The 19,725-nt window shown below is 43.6% G+C and overlaps 1 protein-coding gene across 3 annotated transcripts; it reads left to right on the top strand.

The window, feature by feature from the left end:
* The first annotated feature begins 365 nt into the window (after positions 1 to 365).
* mbtd1 (mbt domain containing 1) lies at positions 366 to 19,113 on the top strand. Of its 3 annotated transcripts, XM_080458922.1 has the most exons (17): positions 366 to 540; positions 6,016 to 6,220; positions 6,493 to 6,626; positions 6,708 to 6,822; positions 6,896 to 6,978; positions 7,053 to 7,170; positions 8,609 to 8,743; positions 8,832 to 8,920; positions 9,451 to 9,685; positions 9,896 to 9,951; positions 11,912 to 12,016; positions 12,317 to 12,464; positions 12,536 to 12,618; positions 12,694 to 12,928; positions 14,042 to 14,113; positions 15,784 to 15,939; positions 18,982 to 19,113. In XM_080458922.1, the coding sequence occupies exons 1-17, from the start codon at positions 520 to 522 to the stop codon at positions 19,098 to 19,100; spliced, it is 2,109 nt and encodes a 702-aa protein (XP_080315048.1). In that variant the 5' UTR covers positions 366 to 519; the 3' UTR covers positions 19,101 to 19,113. The 3 variants fall into 3 exon arrangements, with proteins under 3 accessions (XP_080315048.1, XP_080315049.1, XP_080315047.1); XM_080458923.1 differs by lacking the exon at positions 15,784 to 15,939; XM_080458921.1 differs by having other exon boundaries at positions 381 to 540; positions 6,493 to 6,822.
* Positions 19,114 to 19,725: the final 612 nt, after the last annotated feature.

Genomic DNA, 19,725 nt, shown 5'->3' with positions numbered 1-19,725 from the left:
TTGGAGCAGGAGGAGGAGGTGAAGTAAAATGTTTGGAGCAGGAGGAGGTGAAGGAGGATGTTTGGAGCAGATGGAGGAAGAGAAGGAAAATGTTTGGAGGAGGAGGAGGTGAAGTAAAATGTTTGGAGCAGGAGGAGGAGGTGAATGAGGATGTTTGGAGCAGGAGGAGGAAGAGAAGGAAAATCTTTGGAGCAGGAGGAAGAGGTGAAGCAAATATGTTTGGAGCAGGAGGAGGTGAATCAAAGTGTTTGGAACAGGCCTGAAGGGGTGCAGGAGGCGCAGAAGGAGCAGTCTTCCTCCTTCCTCTCCCTCCACCCTGTTCGTCCAATCACAGAGAACTAGGTTACTCGGCGCATGCGCCCTGCGCGGAGTGATTTGTTGACGTCCAGCTCTGTAGTCTTCATTTAGGATCATTTCGGATTTTTAGGACGGTTTCACGGCTCGGTTCGAGCCCAGTTCGGGGCTCCGCTTCTTTCTCGGCAGCTCAGTGACCCAGCTCGGTGTCTATATGAGGGGCTGATGGAAGACACACGGGATTTGGTGAGTGTTTTGGGGCCTGTGGCCGCGGACTGCGGAGGGTTTTTCTCTCCTTTGTTGTTATCTGTCCGGGCTAGCTGCTAATGCTACAACAAGCAGAAAACCTCCCGAATAAAACCAAAAATGGGAAGAAAACTGCCGTTAGTTTAGTCCGAAGACTCCCTAATATGTGCAGCGTTGCAACGCGTGTGTGAATTCTGCGTTATTTTATTAGAAAAACAAGGTTTCCGCTAGCTGGGTATGCTAGCTTGTTAGCACTGTGGCTAACTCCCATAGGGCCGCCTCTTCTGAGAGATTATTTTTTATATTGTAATAAATATTGAAGGTCTGTCTGCTCGTGTGCTATTAAAACGTGTGACGGAGTGCAGCAGGCTGCCCGTGTTGTAGTTTCTGTTGTCAGGTGAATATTTAGTGTGGCTGCAGCCTGTTGAGAGGAGGAAGAAAACAATCAACACTATTTGTTTTTAGAGGCTTCACAACAGGGTGTCAAACGTCAGGTCCGCGGGCCAAAACGGGCCCTTAACAGGCTCCAATCCGGCCAAACAACGAATTGAGATTGTTATTATAATATTTTTTTTAAAGCAAATTACTGGGCTAATACGCTGAGACCCGAGCTGAGATATCGGTGATGCTGCCAGGAAGGCTTCCTTGTTGTTGTCAAACTGGCCTCAAACTCGGTGCTTGGGAGTGTGGGGACGTTTCATTGTATTTTGCACCAGAGAATGTTTATTAATGGGCTGCATCTTGAATTTGTAATCATTTTCGGTAGTGATTGTAGTTAATTAAGCTTATTCTGTTCGGTTTGAGACGTTTTACAGAAATTATTGAAATAAAATGCACATTTCACGTTAATTAACTCGCCGAGGTAAACTAAGGCTGAGCAAAAATGTTTAATAAAAAAGGAAGTGAACATTTCTTCTGTATGCCTCCTCTTCATGCTGGTTTATACAAAATGATTCACTCAGTGATCAGAGTTTTATCACCCCTGTTTCTAAAACATCCTCTGTCTGAGAAATAAAAACATCCTGCGATGTAACCGACTGCAGCAAATACACACTGAAAACAAAAGTGTTGTTGGGGTTATAAACCAGATTACACCATTCTCATCATGATCGTCATGACGTTTCAAAATGGAAAAGTTAATTAAAAAGTACAAAACAATACCTAATTTGAATCTGTGTTCAGATCTCTGAAATAAAGATATTCAAATGTACAGGTAATTTTATTTCGATAAACGCTTTTATTTTTATAAGGGATGCACCGATGCCACTTTTTTCTAAAATGAGTAGTGTATGATTACTTGCATTTGAGTACTCACCAATACCGAGTACATAGGCCAATACATAATTATGTTTTTTCCACAGATGTTATTTGAATATTCCTACATTGTGACGTACTGACATTCAAAATTAGTTAATTTATGGCACTGCGTGAGCTCGTTCTCCGATAGGGGGGCGAGGCGCCTCGGTGGAACAGCCTAAACGCAGGCAGTATTTTGGCTGCTAAAGCCAGTTAAAGCAGCGGCAGCTCCATTTCAGTTCACTGTTTTAGGCACCGAGCTCCCAGCCGTCATTTGGACGGTCAGTTTTTGAAAAAGACGGTCGAAAAAATTGAGCACAGTTTGCGCAACGCCGTTTAAACGGCTTTGAGCAGGCTGTGCGCACCTCACTGTCTTGCAGTGAGGTGCCATAAACCGTGCGCTCCTGTAAACTTTCATCGGTGGCAATTTAATGAGTATGAGTACCGGTACTCATGCCTAGTATCGGACCGATACCCAATCCTGGTATCGGTATTGGCGCATGCCTAATTTTTCCTGCAAAAAAAAAAATGTGTTGGTCAGTACTCTCGTAAACACTTAATATAATAATTTAAAAATTATTGTCATCATGAGAATGAACCGTATGAAGATATTTGATTATAAAGTCAGAGAAGACAATAGTCCTTCTGCCATTAAGGACTTTCTAGTCTACACTTGAAGTATTGAGGAAGTCCTTTTTTAAATTTTCAAAAGCTTTAGACAGCATCCTGTCTGTTTCCCAGTGAAGTGTCACAGATTCACTGAAAATGGTGAATTATGGATGTGTCTGCTGGATTATTTTCAAGAGCAGAAACTGTGGGCAGATTAAAAGACGTCCAGCTTGTAAACAGAAGCTACAACATATTAAAGTACTTCGAGTTCAATATGATCAACATGCAGCATGAAGAAATAAAATAATAATGACCTTCACAAACATCAGAGGGTCGAGGCTTTTTTGAAGGTGCACCATCCTGAGATTAGAAAATCTAATCTAATCACAACGCATTTACATATTCAATGCTGCAGCAGATTACAAGTTCAATAAGTAGATAAAATATAGATATATGGGCTCTGACATGGAATAAAGGTGTTGGGGTTAACGATTATTTTTCAATGTCTTTGTGGTTTGTTTTTTTCCCTTTTAACTCAGATTTATTTCTGGTCTTAGACCTAATTCTCATCTGATGCGTTTATATTTTTGAGTTTCAGATTTTCTTTTTGATAATGTGCGTCTGAAGTTTCCACATATTGAATTCATAGAAACATAATTTATTACACTTTTATCAGTCTTTTTCAATATATCATGTACATAAATGTTTATATGCACCTTTTTGTGTGTTTTTACGATAGTTTTTTTATTTATTTGTGCAGTTTTAGCCATGCTGGTTCAGTGTGCATTCAATTTTGAACAAATCCCCAACGGTGTCACTAGCACAGCACAACCACACCATCACACCTCCTCGCTTCACCTTGGGAACATGTAGGATGAAGAAACCATCCGTTCACCTTTTCTGGGTCACACAATAACACTTTGCCTTTGTGGTTTCCAAGCAGCCATTTGACCATAAAGGCCTGATTGATTCAGTCTCCTCTGAAGAGTTGATGTAGAGTGTCTGCTATCACTGTGTGTGGCATTTATCTGGGCTTTAACTTGAGGTCCTAACTTGTGACTTCTGAGGCTGGTGACTCGTAGGAGCTCATCTTCAGCAGCAGAGGTGACTCTTGATCTTCCTCCCCTGGGGCAGCCCTCATGTCCTGCATGTTTTAGCGCTCTACCTGCCTCAGCTTACCTGAATCTAATGACCATGTCATCATCAAGCGCCAAAAAAGCCCAAGTAACAAGCTTCATTGCAGTCAGATGTGCCACCGCAGGGAGAGGCCGAAACCATGCAGGGCACGTGTTCTCCGTGACCGGAGCTGGAGACCCCTGATATCGAATAATCAATCCTATTACAAAGATAAAGTCATCTGTTGGAGTAGAATTCAGTCCAAATCTTCTTTAATTCAGCATGTGCTCATTGACGTTAGTTGAATTTAGTTTGATGTAAATATGGCCCGCCAACATGCTACAAGACCCCAGAGGGAAAACTCGTAGGGGTGGACTCTGTTCGTATGTTAACAACGGTTGGTGCACAAACTGTAAGTTGGTAAAAAGCAATAGACTATATGACTGTTAGATTCCCTCCACACTATTTGCAACATAAGTTTTCTGTAGTGGACATAATCATTGTCAGTGTTGCCACAGTTACCTTGAAAAAGTAATATGAATACAATGACTGATTACTAGTTACTTCTTTAAAAGTATTGATTACTTGTTTTTTTAAAGTAACTAAGTTAGATTACAAGTAACTTTTTAGTTACTTTCAGCAGTTGCCGACAACACCCCCAACCGTCTCAACATAAAAATGACAACCGCTTTTTCTAAAATGTCTTTGCTGATCACTGCCTGGCCTCCTGCTGATACATATTTTAACCTTTGACCTTCATTCTTTGTTGTATTTATATCTGACTCGCGCTGTTATTATCTGATTTTTACTATTATTGGTATTTGTTTACCCGGAGATGTATTTGTAGTTTGTTGTAGTCTGTTGATCTATTTATGTATTTGCACTTCATACTTTACGCAACCTTTTAATTATTCTCTCCGGGGACAAATAAATTCTTTCATTGATTGATTAATTGATGGATGGATTGAAAAAAATCGGGAAGGGGACTTTCTGCCAATATTTATTTTTACTAAGGAAAACTAGAAAAATGGTGTGACATCTCTGCAGTTGTGTTTTTGTTGCAATGATAAGGTTTATTGCTGATATTTGTTGGTTCCAATTCTTTTGTGTCACCTGAACGCACTGTGTGAGCGAGATGGCCTGTGATTGGCTGATGAACGACTCAGAGCTGCCCGGAGGGAGCTGATCACAGGCATCAAGAGGGTCAAAGCCACATATGCCCAGGAAATACAGAGTCATTTTACCACCAGTGACCCCAGGAGCATATGCTATAACACCAGGGATGCGCGATGCCCAAGAGACACTCTCAAGAGGTTGTAGACCTGCTTTGATTACCCCAGCAACCGTAGCTGTGATGGGTTGTTATGGTGATGCATGTAAACAAACCTCCGTCAGATCATCTTGAACTTCCAACATGTAATTTCCAAAAAGGTCATGAACAAAACAATCATGCTGTTAGACAAAACAAAGAGATCCCAGCCTACTAATGTATATAATCATTAGAATATTATACTAAATAAATGTGAAAACATTTGTACATTTTGAGCGCATAAAGCAATATAAATTCACATTTAGCTGCTGCTGACCACATTTGGTAACTTATTTTTTTTTTAAGCTTATTTTAAATTGATTTAATGTTATATAGTGGTGTTATTCAATTATTTACAAAAATCTAGTTAGAAATATATGAAAACTAGATTTTTAAAGCTTGAAGTGGTGAAATATGTGTGATTGTGGTCAGCTTATTGCATTTCAACATATTTGCATTAAAGACTGAGTTGTGATTAATTCAGTTCTTATGCTCTGCATGTCGACATATTGAGACAGATGGAACTCTATTGCATTAAAATGTGTTTACGACAGAGCAGAGGCACAGAAACACAAAAAGGATTTCAAAGGATTGAATATCTTTATATAAGGAAGGTAATGAGTGCCTCGTTATCAGACTTTCTGCTGAACCTGGTGACGGCAGCATCGTGACATTCAGGCGTGTGTCCTGATCACACACAGGGCACACTTTTAGCATATATTTGATCGGCAATCATGAGATTGAGCCTATCAGATTTTGTATTTTTCATGGCGGCACCTCATGTAACAACCCCACGGTAGCAGCATGTCAGTGGTTTGCAAAAAATTCACAGTTGGAAGTACACAGTCCCAACGGCCTCTTGTATTATCTGTAATCGCAGCGTATTACGAGTTTCCTTCAGCACTACCAGTTTGAAACATGCATTTAGGGTGCGGAGGGCAAACCAATGGTATGAACAGACTCTGGTTACGATGCAAGTCTGGGCTAATTAGACTCTCGTCGTCTGATCAATATTGCAGATGACTTTGCTCCATGTCGCTGCTAAAGAAGACAGAATCGGTTGATTTCTTGACATTTCTGAGTCAGTGGACAGAGTCTTTTGGTTCAGACAAACTGTTCACTGTGTCCTCGCTCCTCTGCTGTAGGCTGAACGCACCCCACGTTCAGAGCGGAAGCGGCGAGACTCGTTTGGGATGTTCGATGGCTACGACAGTTGCAGCGAGGAGTCCACCAGCAGCTCTAGCTCGGAGGACAGCGAGGACGAGGTGGTGCCCTCCATCCCCGCCAGCCTGCCCATCATCAAGAACAATGGACAAGTGTACACCTACCCCGACGGCAAGGCTGGAATGGGTCAGTACACAGTGCTACTCCAACACAAATACAGAGAATAAGAGGCCAGTTTTTACTAAATAAACCTCAAGGAAAACCAAAGCCGGGTCAGACCGGTAAAGTTGAAGGAGAGAACAATGTGAAGAATAACAGTCTGAATTAAAAAGCCTTGTTTCATTTAAATTTTAATGGCTTGCATTAAAAAAATAAGCACAGCTCTGCTTTATATAGAAACAGCAGGGTTTCACCATTTAAAAGCTTGATGATTTTCTTTTTTCTGCTTGGCTTTGCAGCCACCTGTGAGATGTGCGGGATGGTCGGAGTCCGCGATGCATTCTACTCTAAGACCAAGCGTTTCTGCAGCGTGTCCTGCTCCAGGAGTTACTCCTCCAATTCCAAGAAAGCGAGCATCCTGGCGCGGCTCCAGGTGAGCACATCAGACGATCCCTGCTGGTCAAAGAGCGGTGTGTGTGGTCACACCAATGTTGATGTCTGTCTTGGTTTCAAGGGCAAACCACCCACCAAAAAGGCAAAGGTCCTGCAGAAACAGCCTCTGGTGGCCAAGTTGGCAGCTTACGCTCAGTACCAGGCAAGTCAACAGAACCAGGCCAAGTCGAAAGCCGGTAAGAGACCAGAACCCTGTCTTGATCCGTATCGCTGTGGACAACCAGCCTAACTCTTTGTCCTTCCTGCCAGTGGTCCCAACAGAGAGCTTTGAGTGGGGCAGATATATCTGTAGCAATAACACGGTGGGAGCGCCGGTCAGCTGTTTCAAACACGTGAGTGTGAAAAGAGTGGTGTGTCCGATGGCTGTGGGTGTGGATCTGGTTCACAGCTTCAGTCTGTTCTTCAGGCACCGATGGGATTGTGCTGGGGAGACATCAAGGAAGGAGTGAGGATCGAGGTTCCCAACTCTGACACCAGTCTCTCCACCAAGGTCTACTGGATCGCAGAAATCATCAAATTAGCAGGTCGGACAGAGTGCTCCTGGCGACTTTCTTTCTCTCTGAACTACAGCACATGAAGGACAATTGATAGTGTATTAAGACTCAACATGTTCCAGAAACGTCCTGGCGTTAACATGTGTTTCGGGTTATCCGATCACAAATGATGGACTCTCGAGACAAGTGTGAATAGGCACCAACGCGCTTTCACTCTTAACTACTTCCCGAAGTGGTCACATAGGCCGAGTAATGTGAACAGCATGCAATGTGTACCAGGACAGTGCAAGATAATGCCTAATATGTAAACATCATCCGTGTGCGCCGTGTTTTTGTTTTAGAGAACGCGCCGGTCTGAGTTACATTATCTCACAAAAGTGAGTACACCCCTCACATATCTGCAAGTATTTTAATATATCTCTTAATGGGACAACGCTGAAGAGATGACGCTTTGATACAATGTTAAGTAGTCTGTGTACAGCCTGTATGGCCGTGTAAATTTACTGTTCCCTCAAAATAACTACACAGCTGTTAACGTCCAAACTGCCGGCTACAAAAGTGAGTACACATCGAAGTTAAAATGTCCGAATTGGGCACAATTAGTTATTTTTCCTTGCCGGTGTCATGCAACTTGTTCATGATACCATGTCTCAGGTGTCAATGGGGAGCAGGTGTGTTAAAGTTGGTGTTATCGTTCTCACACTCTCATACTGGTCACTGGGAGTTTATCATGAAACAAAAAAGAGTTGTTGCTTATATGGATATAAAGATGACTCAGCCTATAAGAAGATTTGCAACAGCCTGAAAGTGAGCTGCAGCAGAGTGACTGAAACCATACAGCGGTTTAAATGACGGGTCCCACTGAGAACAGGCCTCGCCATGGTCGAGCAAAGAAGCTGACTGCACAAGCTCAGCGCCATATCCAGAGGTGGTCTGTGAAAAATAGACATACGAGTGCTGCCGGCATTGCTGCAGAGGTTGAAGGGACGGGGGGGTCGGCCTGTCATACGTTGCACACTGCATCAAATTGGTCTACAGGAATGTCATCTCAGAAGGAAGCCTCATCTAAACATGATGCACCAGGAAGCCCCGAAACGGTTTGCGCAAGACATGCAGACTAAGGACATGGATTACTGGAACCATGTCCTGTAGTCTGTCCTGACAAAGATAAACTTGGTTCAGATGGTGTCATGTGTGTGTGGCGACAACCAGATGCGGCAAGTGTGTCTTTATACGCCTCCCTTTAAAAACGGACCGCAAACACACCTCCCAGATGGCCACTACCTTGCTAAAGAGCTGAGGGTGATGGAGTGGCCAATCATTGACCTAATCCTTAGGAAGCGTCTGTGGGGCATCCTCCAACCGAAGGCGAAGGTGTGCCAGGTCTTAAATGTACACCAACTCAGTGATGTCGCCGTGGGAACAATGCTTACTTTGCTGTATTTGAGCGTGTTTGGTGTGTCTGCAGGGTTCAAGGCTCTCCTACGGTATGAGGGCTTCGACAGCGACACCAGTAAAGACTTCTGGTGTAACCTCTGTATCCCCGAGGTGCATCAGGTGGGCTGGTGCGCGTCCAGCGGCAAACCCCTCGTACCTCCCAAAAGTGAGTGTGCCACCACCACAGTCGCAGTGTTTTTTTATTTCCTCAAAGTAAATGCTGTGAGTTGACCGTTTGTGCCGTCCTCTCTCAGGCATACAGCATAAGTACTCTAACTGGAAAGTCTTTCTCGTGAAGCGACTCACTGGAGCTAAAACACTGCCGCCTGACTTCAACACAAAAGTGAGACACACAAACACCACCACTGTATCTTTTATATCTGTAAAACAACATTTAAACAGGATGTTAGTCATGTTTGATCAACACTTTCAGAGTTTTGACACTTCACTTTTAAAACTACCACAAAAATGTAATTAAGAGTCATTTCTGGCCGCTCAGAACCTCCAACAAGCATAAACCTTTTGGGGATATACTTGTAGAATCCTGCACCAAAACTGAGCTAAAACCTCTGAGGGATTGGTCTTTTTATGTTATGATGCTGTTATCTTCAGCCCAGTTCAGATGGTACTGGACTGTATGTGGTTCAGTACCATCTAAAATGTGTCTGTGATTGAGTCAGTTCATTCATGCACTAAGTTAATGCTCAGATGTGCGTTGATTTGCGTCATTCCAGCAAAGATGGACCCCTTTGGTGTCTTGTAGGAGTCGGTTTTGGGGCCACTCTTATTCTAATTTCAAATGAATTAGATCCTCTTGACTCATTTACGTTACTTTAAAGGAACTAGAAACAGGTTCTGTTTGTTCCTCTGAAGGTATACGAGAACATGCAGTTCCCCTTTAAGAAGCTGATGCGTGTGGAGGTGGTGGATAAGAACTACCTGTGCCGGACACGGGTGGCTCTGGTGGAGCAGGTGATCGGGGGCCGTCTCCGGCTGGTCTACGAGGAGAGTGAGGACGGCTCGGACGACTTTTGGTGCCACATGCAGAGCCCCCTTATCCACAACATAGGCTGGTCCCGGAGCATCGGGCACCGCTTCAAACGATCCGGTGGGTTTGGAAACCTGTCGAGGAAGGCTTGAAAAAAACAAACAAACAAGGAAATTCTTCATGTTTGGTGAAAAGATAAAAACAGGATATGTTTGGTAACCTTTTGAATAATTTTCAAACAAAGCAACCTGAAGTTTGTCCTGCTGTTAGACTGAGGAAAGATCTTCTATCCTGTGCTGGAAAAACTGAACTTCCTGTGTTTTTTTCCAGACTTTACCAAGAAACTTGAGGGCCAAGCCGATGCTCCCCCTCAACTCTTCCCAAAGGTGAGTGAAGCTTCGTTCTCTCGTCTGCTTGGGGCTCAGTTTGACACCAGAGCTCACTTCAGTGAATGCTTTCAACAAAGGTGGTTGAGGGGAAACAAAGATCCACGGGCCTTGTAAATTATTGCGGAGTACGCCGGGCTACCTTTTGTCAAACATGTCATCGTCAAAACTGTTCTGAATGGAAGAAAACAAGGCCGTTTACAGTCGATGGTGTTGTGTGTGCTGGTCCGTCACCGGTTGAAAGGATCAAACGGGTTCAATCAGCAATTTTCTGCCAAATTTAAATCTCAGACTAAACTCCAAGAGAAATAACTTTTTCCCCCCGTGGACATAAACATGAACGTTCGAGCAGTCGCTGTAATAAAAGGAGTCTGGCACAGAAGGAAGACGCCCATACAAGTAGTTCTTTTTCTAATGAATACATACTTTAACTTGTCACCACTTGACTGGAATCTAACACGGTGATGTGCACCATGTATTGCGGCTGTACACCCCCTGAGTGTACACCCCAGGATCCCCACAGATCACAATGAGCCATTGGACCATCTGGATAAGTGGTGATTGCCCATCTCCACTCCATGCAGTAGTTTACTCTCCACAATCATGTCTGTGTTTGATGTTGCCTGAAAAACACGGTTGGCTGTGGTTATTTTTAACCAACCAAATCTCATTCCTGTAGCTTTACTATTGCAACAACACGTCATCAGTCGGGTCAAACTAACCCTCTCAGGACGTTCTAACCCAGCTCACCTTCCCTGTGAGTGAATGAACCTTCCAACTCGTGGTGAATTCTGCTTCACAGTGACAGGAGAAGCCGACATTGAAGGGTCAAAAAGCGCCGTTGCTATGAACGCCCTGTGTTAACTTTTCTGACACCTCCTGCTTAAAACCCAAAAAGTCAGAAAAAAGTTCTTTATATAACAAAAAGACAAAATTTCAAAAAGCGCAAAGAAATGTAAAGGTTCTTTCAAATGGCTAATGAACAGAGAGCACTTATTAAGACTCTTTTATAAACACGCTTGTAAACAAATACAAGCAGATGCTTTATCATATTAGAAAATGAAGGTTGTTATGCGGCTGGTTTACTTGAGTAAAGTCTGAGTTTAGAAAAAACCAAAAGGTATATCAGGTATATTTTCAAACAAACACATCAATTCATCTTTCAAAGCATTTTTAGAATGCCTGCAGCTTTTCAGACAAATTTCTTCTTTCAAACCGGTGAATTAGAAGAGATGAGACAGAGTTAATCATCAGAGACTAGAAAAACATGAGAACAAACCAGAAACCACTTTAAGCCAATCACTGAACTCGGTAGCGATTTAAAAAGCTCCCCAAGTCTCGGACATCAAATTATGCTCTGTTACGTCAGTCACTCTGGTGTTTTATCAGTAATTGGTGAGATCGCTACTAAGCCCCGCCTCCTCAGGGCGGCTTTCCTCATCGCCCCAGGCTGCTCACACACACACAGACTACTAGAGAGAAAGAAATCAAGAAATCCTCTCTTTTATTGAAGATTATCTGTTGAAAATGAAGCACAGTTCAGGACCCATTGTTAGTTTGTTGGCATGAACAACAGTATTACAGTTTATTCATATATTTTATATTTAGAAAAACAACATTCCTCTTGCTTCCACTGAGGGGGAAGCAGTATAACAATAGAATGTATGTAAGTGACATAAAAGTGTACATAGATACAACTTAAAATGTATAACTGAATAGAAAGCTCGAGAATAATGTTTTTATTTTACTTTGAAAACCTCTTCTGGTTAACTGTCCAACCATTGGTACTTTGTAAACTGTTGGACCATTACCCTTCAAAGTTTTAGAGATGACTAAAACTGCATTTCCGGGTTGTCTGAGAGTTTTACTACTGTAATACAGAATTCCTCCTTTTTTTTTTTAAACTTTCCATGATTTTCAGTGTGTGATGAATAAAAGCTGTTTTCTGTTTGGATTCCAGGTGAGAGACGTGGACCAGAGCTCCGACTGGTTTAAAGACGGGATGAAGCTGGAAGCCATCGACCCCCTCAACCTCTCAGCTATATGTGTAGCCACTGTAAGAAAGGTCAGTAGTCTGTTATTAAACAAACCGTGCTCTTTCTCGTGTCAACTTCAAACCAGCTGTGACTGAACAGTGCTTATGTGTTTTCAGTTTTTTTTATTCTGTCATTCTGTGCTTCTAACATCTGTCCCCTGATGAAATAATTAGTCCTGTTAACCTTAACGGCACCATTTATGTAAACACAGACATATAATTGATGATGGGTGGTCTTTTTTTGCTACGTATCTTGACAATGTGGACGGACAGTTTGACGCCCTCATGCTAAAGCAGCTAGCCTAGCCTGAGCCGCTCTGTGCCATGCAGGTGTTGGCAGACGGGTACCTCATGATCGGTATTGACGGCTCCGAGGCGGTGGACGGCTCAGACTGGTTCTGCTACCATGGCACCTCCCCGTCCATCTTCCCTGTGGGCTTCTGTGAAATCAACAACATTGAACTCACGCCCCCTAGAGGTAGCTTTGGATTCTCTGTGAGCCTCTCCTCCTGTATTGACCGTGGTCTGATCACCGGCTCTGTCCCTCAGGGTACACTAAGCTGCCATTCAAATGGTTTGACTACCTCAGAGACGCGGGCTCCAGAGCCGCTCCCGTCAGGCTCTTCAACAAGGTAGAGTTCTCCTCCTCCACTGTGTGTGTTCGGGGATCGCAGGAACATTCACTCATTCACTCCACCGCTCCTCAGGAGGTTCCCAATCACGGCTTCCGGCAGGGCATGAAGCTGGAGGCCGTGGACCTGATGGAGCCACGGCTCGTGTGCGTCGCCACGGTGACCAGGATCGTTCACCGGCTGCTGAGGATCCATTTTGACGGCTGGGAGGACGAGTATGACCAGTGGGTAGACTGCGAGTCCCCGGACCTCTACCCCGTGGGCTGGTGTCAGCTGACCGGGTACCAGCTGCAGCCGCCCGCCGCACAGAGTAAGAAAGCCACATGGACGACACGCACCAGCACAATCATGAAAATACTTCTTACATCAGCTGCAGTTCATTTAAGTTGGTGTTAAAGATAGAATATGTCACATTTGTTCAAATACAGGGACTTTCTGTGTGGAGTTTGCATGTTCTCCGTGTGTGTGTGTGTGTGTGTGTGTGTGTGTGTGTGTGTGTGTGTGTGTGTGTGTGTGTGTGTGTGTGTGTGTGTGTGTGTGTGTGTGTGTGTGTGTGTGTGTGTGTGTGTGTGTGTGTGTGTGTGTGTGTGTGTGTGTGTGTGTGTGTGTGTGTGTGTGTGTGTGTGTGTCCTTGAGCATGACCCTCACCAAATATCTTGCAGCCAGACGTGGAGTAGTGAGGAAGAAGTAGTGAAAAAGGTGCTTATTGATATCAGGTCTGAATACTACATCGCGGTTGTTTGTGGCTATCCATTAGCCACAAGCTCACTAGCCTCGCCACCATGCGCTAAAGCGGCGGGACTTCCGGTTTCGGTTCGGACCAATCAATGAGCCGAGTTTGTTCTTTACGTCCTCTCTGGTCAGTGTTTGTTTAAGGCGACAGCGCCCCCAAACCAGCAGCTGTTGTAATTGCGTGACATTTCCCAGGTGGTTTGATCCGGTTTGAAAAGTCAATATGAACGCCACCCCAGTCAAATGAAGGTGTGAACATGTTTCTACGAGCCATGGCGTTAAATCCACTAAAAACATTAGACCATGGTACCGGAAAGCCACGTCTTCTTCACGATTGCCACATCTGACTCTGTTTTCAGCACAATGTGAAACCCACCCGCTTCAATAAAAAACACAACCGCACCAAATAAAGGAAAAAGGGAAACAACAAATGAGTCATGGGGCAAATTCACAGAAGTTTCTGGAACAGCAGCTGCTAGATCAGGATCATCAACGCTTACATCTGGGCACGGGAGACGAATGTGACTTAATTTATTTTCCCCATCATGATGCATTTTTTGACAGATTTAAAATGTTAAGTAAATCAGGTGCTACAGTGGCTCACCAACATGACAAAAGGTCCCAGCCGAAGCTTGGTGTTACTGATCATCCCATGGATTGTTGAGGCTTCCTTCTTCTCACCTCCTTCCAGGTAACAGAGAAATGCCCCAGTCGGTGCCCAAGCAGAAGAAAAAGGCTCAACAGTACAAAGGCCAAAAGAAAAGTGAGTTTGCTCTCTTCTTCTTCTTCTTCTTTTTCTTCTTCTTCTTCTTCTTCTGCTGATTGGTTGAATCTCTCCGCTCCCTCCTTCCTCTGCTCTGCTTACCTCTCTCACTGCCGACATTGTGATGGACACGCTGCTGCACTCTGATTGGTCCGCTGTGCTGAGCTCTGGTGTTGTGGTGTCTTTTGCCCCCGGGAGAAACTGGAGGTGGTCTGGTGGTTCCACTTGGTTCAGGTTCACGTCGGTCCTGCTTCGCTGAGATCAGTTTGTTAGAAGCATAAAATCATTGGAAGGACGTCTATGGATTCTTACCTTATTCATTAACACACTTCTCAGTCTTTAAAACACCACCAGCATAGAAGTTCTGCGATATAAATGTGTTGGACTGAGATCAAAACGAACATTAAAAATGAAAACGTAGAAATAAACTAGGAACGATTTGAACCAGTCAAAGGATTAAATGAAATTCACAAATTAAGTGGTATGTTAATATCTAATGACAAATGATTCCACCCTGTACGACCTGCTCAGGTGTATCCTGCCCTCACCTTCAGTGAGCTGGGGTCAGACCCTGAACAGGATGAAGAGGTATAGAAGATAAGACCAGACTTTATTAGAAGATTGATGGATAAAAATTATTATAAAATAGATTACAATAAGAAAAGTATTGATATATCTTTTTTTTTTAATTATTATTATTATTTATTCATTTCAGGCATATAGTATTTCACAAACACACGTGCAATCTCATACATAAACCAATATCCAATAATAATATATGTAGTCCGTGTATACACACATACATACATATATATTTTGATAATATAAATAAATTAATTATAGCTTATGAAAATATATTCAGAGAAATAAAGCTCGATATTGAAGTATTCCCATACACTTATAAACACACACATTTTATATATGTACAGTATATTAAAAAAAATATATATATTTATTTATTTATTTATTTTAATGTAAAGTGAATATAAACTATATCATCCACAGCTATTTTAAGGTTTACAATTTAAAATGTTTGATTAAAAAAAAACAGCTGATGTTTTTATGTAATGTAATTTTATTCCAGAGATGAGGCCCTCGCATCAGGATTAGATTACATTTTTTAGTGACGACGTGCGACTGAAAAGAACCAAACACACTGATACTGTGTGAGGACTCAGGACGGTGTCTTCAAAAGCCTTTCAGCAGTTTAAAAGAGGTTAAACGTGTCTTAAAGAGCTTAAAGATGTGATTCAGCTGTTTTGGGTTTTTAGGCTTTAAGCTAAAAACCTAAAAGATGTAAAGGGGTTGTTTAGTTATTAATGCTGCGATCTGTAAATTAACTACAACTAAAGCAGAAGTAATCCAGAATGTAAAACGGCCAAAACATGTAAAATTTCCCAAAAAGTTTTTAAGATTAAATTCTGAAACTTTCTGTTATTTGAAAGTTTAAAGAAGTTTCTCGGAATTTTATTGAATGTAAAGAAAGTTTGTGAAGGTTTTGGCGTCGTGCGGTAGAGTCCAGTCTCTCCTCATCCCGACCGGGGCTGTGGGGGTCCGGTGGGGGTCTGGTACGGCTCCCAGGGGGCCTGAAGCCTTCAAACTTCCTCCATGTCACTCACCTGTGTATACTGAGCCCCTGGTAGCTCACCCCAGTCTGGCTTGGTGTTTAGAGAGGAAGATTCCGGTTGGTCGACGGCCCTTCAGTCAGGCAGGCAGGAGGAGGAGCAGCTTCTCGGGGGACGAAGAGCAGAGCCCGCCCCCTTACCCTGCCCAGGGGCCCGCTCGGCCCCGGCCCCGCACCCACCTCCACCAAACCCACAAAGCAGGTAACGGCACCAGGCCTGTGGAGGCTCCACGGGCGTCTTTTCTTTCATATTTGGAACAGGAGGAGGTCTTGTGAGTGTGGCAGGGCCGTGCTGTGGAGCATGATCTTCACTCACACTCATCCTCATACTGTCGGCAGGCTCACACTCCGCTCTGAACTGCATGTTTCTTTCATCCGCTGCTTCTCTTTTAAAGGTACAATATGCAACACTGCTGAGACGTAGGGAGACGGTCGGTACAGAACAGCTCAGATTCTCCCAATCCAGACCCACTTTCATTATACCGCTTATTTCTTTACAATCTCAGTCAACATGTTTCCATTAATTGAGCTTGAAATGAAACATTCAACAGTCTGCTCTCTTTTATTAAGCTTAATCTCATTTTATTGTTAAAATGCACATTGTTATTTACTGTATAGCCAAAAACAAGACAATTCCTTCATTTTACAAGGTTTATAATAGAGGAAAAACATTTTAAAAAGCAACCCTTGCTTTTATGGGGGCATGTATTTTATAATATTAAAATGAACCTAATTAAAACACCTCAAGCTAAGGCCACATCCACACAAGCCAAAACAATCTTTTTTTTCTCCCCCGGGTTCTGAAAAAAATATAAAGTTTGATTCTCATGTCAGTGTGAACACGGCTCAACACGAGGCTTCAGGACATGTAGTACATATGCCTGGCCTTTGGGGGCGCTGTGACTCACCAAACACATCAGAAACGCAGAAGATGAGAGGGAGCACAAATTTAGAAGTAGACTCCTGCTCATAAACTTCTATATAACTCTGAGTTCTATAGGTCTCTGGCCTCGTTCCTCCTGCTGCGAGCATCAGTAGCTTCAGCAGCTCGACGGAGCTTGTAGTCCGTGATTGTTTTTTCCACAGATGATCGTCTATGTGGACGGCACACACCGGGGTTTTAGGATTTCCCCACTCTGGGACCCGCGTCCAAAAAAAACTGTTTTCGCACTTCTAAAACTCCTCGTGTGTCTGATAGGCCAGAAACAGCTCGTTTACGTGAACCGGGTCTCGTGTGTTCTTTTTAAATCTCATTAAAGGTGCATGCACACTCTGAAGCTTTCTAAAACTGGATGCAACCAGGGAGCACACCGCCTCCGTTCAGTCAAAACCAGCGTCAAGCACAATTAAAATAACTTCTAATGTGTTTCTGATGCATTCAAACCTCCCACCTCTTTCTCCTCGCTTCTGATACAAAACTTCACATGAGACAACTCAGAATAATTTCTGTAGCACTGATATGTTATTCTACATTAGAGACATGGAACAGCAACAGGCATCCACGTTGTCTGAGTCATTACGTGATGTAAGTCTGATCACATTCAAGTTCTGTCATTCAAGAAGCTTTCAGACTTTGTATGTTATAGGTGGTGCAGTGGTCAGCGCTCTCCCCTCACGTGTGTGTGTGTGTGTGTGTGTGTGTGTGTGTGTGTGTGTGTGTGTGTGTGTGTGTGTGTGTGTGTGTGTGTGTGTGTGTGTGTGTGTGTGTGTGTGTGTGTGTGTGTGTGTGTGTGTGTGTGTGTGTGTGTGTGTGTGTGTGTGTGTGTGTGTGTGTGTGTGTGTGTGTGTGTGTGTGTGTGTGTGTGTGTGTGTGTGTGTGTGTGTGTGTGTGTCCGGTTTCCTCCTACAGTCCAAAAAACATGTACCGTAGGACCCTGAGCAACATCCTCGACAGCGCCACCCTGTGGTTGTTACCGATAGACTATGATCAAATAAATAAATAAAAAAACTCAATGCCGTGATGTGCAAATCCTTAAAACTTGTATTGATCTGAAAGTTAGAAGATAAAAGTTTAGTTTTATTTGAAAAATGAAGCCAGCCACATGTTTGGAAGGTCACAGAGAAACACTGATTATGAGTTTAGAGCACAATATCGGCGAAACATGGACTAAAGATAAGATTTGTATTGCAAACGTGTGAGTAGATGATATTATTGTCTGATTGAGATACTTTGGAGAAATACTGCAATAAAACCGTCGTCCGTGAACTCTGTTCATCAGAAGAGATTTAATATTCAGAACAGGGACGTCGTCGTCTGCAGGTTCAAACCAGTTCACAGGATGAAGATTTGGATTGAGACGTGAAGCATCAAGGACACACTTTAAATAAACTTAACAAAAAAAAAAAAACAAGGAATCTTACAATGACGTCTCTTCCAGGTTTTATAGAAGGATACTCGTTAAAAGAAAACAAGTTGACCAGCACTTTGTACTTAAAGGTTGTTGTGCTGTGGTGTTCCTGATAGTTTCATCAGTTATTGTTTGGGAGCCCTGACTGAAGTTTGACACCTGGCTCTAGAATAAGTGATGGGATGAAGACGTCTGTCCTGCTTTGAAATCCATCATGGACTCAGGACACTGGTTAAAACCATCGGCTGTGATCACAGCTCACCTCAAAGGGATTTCACTCGTCAGTATTCAGGGTTTGTTTTGGTTTTTTTTCTAAATTCTGCACACAACAAATTTCTTTAACTTATCTTAAACCAGTCCTGGACTGCGTTGTCCAGTCTGTCCTCGAGCCAACAGGAGAGGAGGATGCACCACTAACGTACAGTCACATTGAAAACTCAAGTATACCTTTGAGTGAGAGTTTCTTTAGCTTTGAAATATTTTAAAGGCGGGACTTAATGCCCTGCTGGTCAAAGGGTAGACTGTATCGTCTAGTCTGTCCACCTCCGGTAATGAGCTAAATACCACAAACGGAAATCATTACACGTTGGATAGCTAACCAACAAACCACATTGAGTTTTTTCTGTACAGCAAGATTGTTTCTATAGTCTTCAGACATGTGAGAGTGACAAAAGCAGGACGTTGACGAAAGGTCATGCTGACTGAAACAGAGAGCAGAGGACAGACTGAATGTTTGGGCAGTTTTCCATATTGTGCCTTGACAGCAGCTCTTTGGAGTCCCGTCCTGCATGTGGAGTTGATCAGATTGAGTGGGACAGCGCCCCCTGCTGTGCATGAACTCCAGCAGCTGATTCCTCCCGCTGTCCTTTCTCTTATGTGTGTCTGTCCGTCTCTAGAGTCTCTCCTGAGGACGAAGGAGGAGGCGGCCGAGGCCGACGAGTTCACCTTCTCGCAGGGCACCTCGGACCAGGAGAGCAACGGCTCGGGCAGCTACTACATCAAGCAGGAGCCCTGAGGGGGCCGGGGGTCACGGGGGCACCAGGACGAGCCTGGGGAGGGAGCAGGAGGAGCCCGGGGCGGGGGCGGGGGGGGGGGGAATGGGGGCTCCACCCCCCACCAAGAGGAAGAGTCTGCACCGAGTCAAGAGTTTTGTAACATGGGGGTTAGTGCTTCTGAAGGAGCGTCCTGCTCAACAGACCCAGTGTGAGTGTTTGTCGGCTTGGGACATAATTTTCTCTTCTTTATCGTCTGACTCGACCAATCAGACAAGAGATCCACCGCCGGTGGGTCACCCTGCCCCGATTTAACCCCCCCCCCCCCCCGCGCGGGTCGCCCTCAGAGACCTGTCCTAACTGTGAGCCGCATTAATGAGCCAGGTCGTCCCTTCCTCACCATTTTGTGTTTCTGTTGTTTGGCCAGGGTCAGAGGTCAGGAGCACAGCTGTGTATATTCTTTTCTGCCAGGTGGACTTTTCATTTGTTAATAGTACTTGAAGTTGTGTTTTTTTTTTTTTTTTTTATTATTATTTTATTGTTTTTTTTTTTTTTGTCTTAAAATCCTTCTTTTCCATTCGGGGTGGCTGTGTGGGAATCGTGTTGTGCTTTGTTTGATAAAGTGATCCTATTCATAAATAGTATGTG

The sequence above is a fragment of the Lipophrys pholis genome (assembly GCF_963383615.2).
Source record: "Lipophrys pholis genome assembly, chromosome: 1".
Classification (NCBI taxonomy): domain Eukaryota; kingdom Metazoa; phylum Chordata; class Actinopteri; order Blenniiformes; family Blenniidae; genus Lipophrys; species Lipophrys pholis.
The sequence above is the reverse complement of the archived record's forward strand: the minus strand, read 5'-3'. Positions and strand labels throughout refer to the sequence as shown.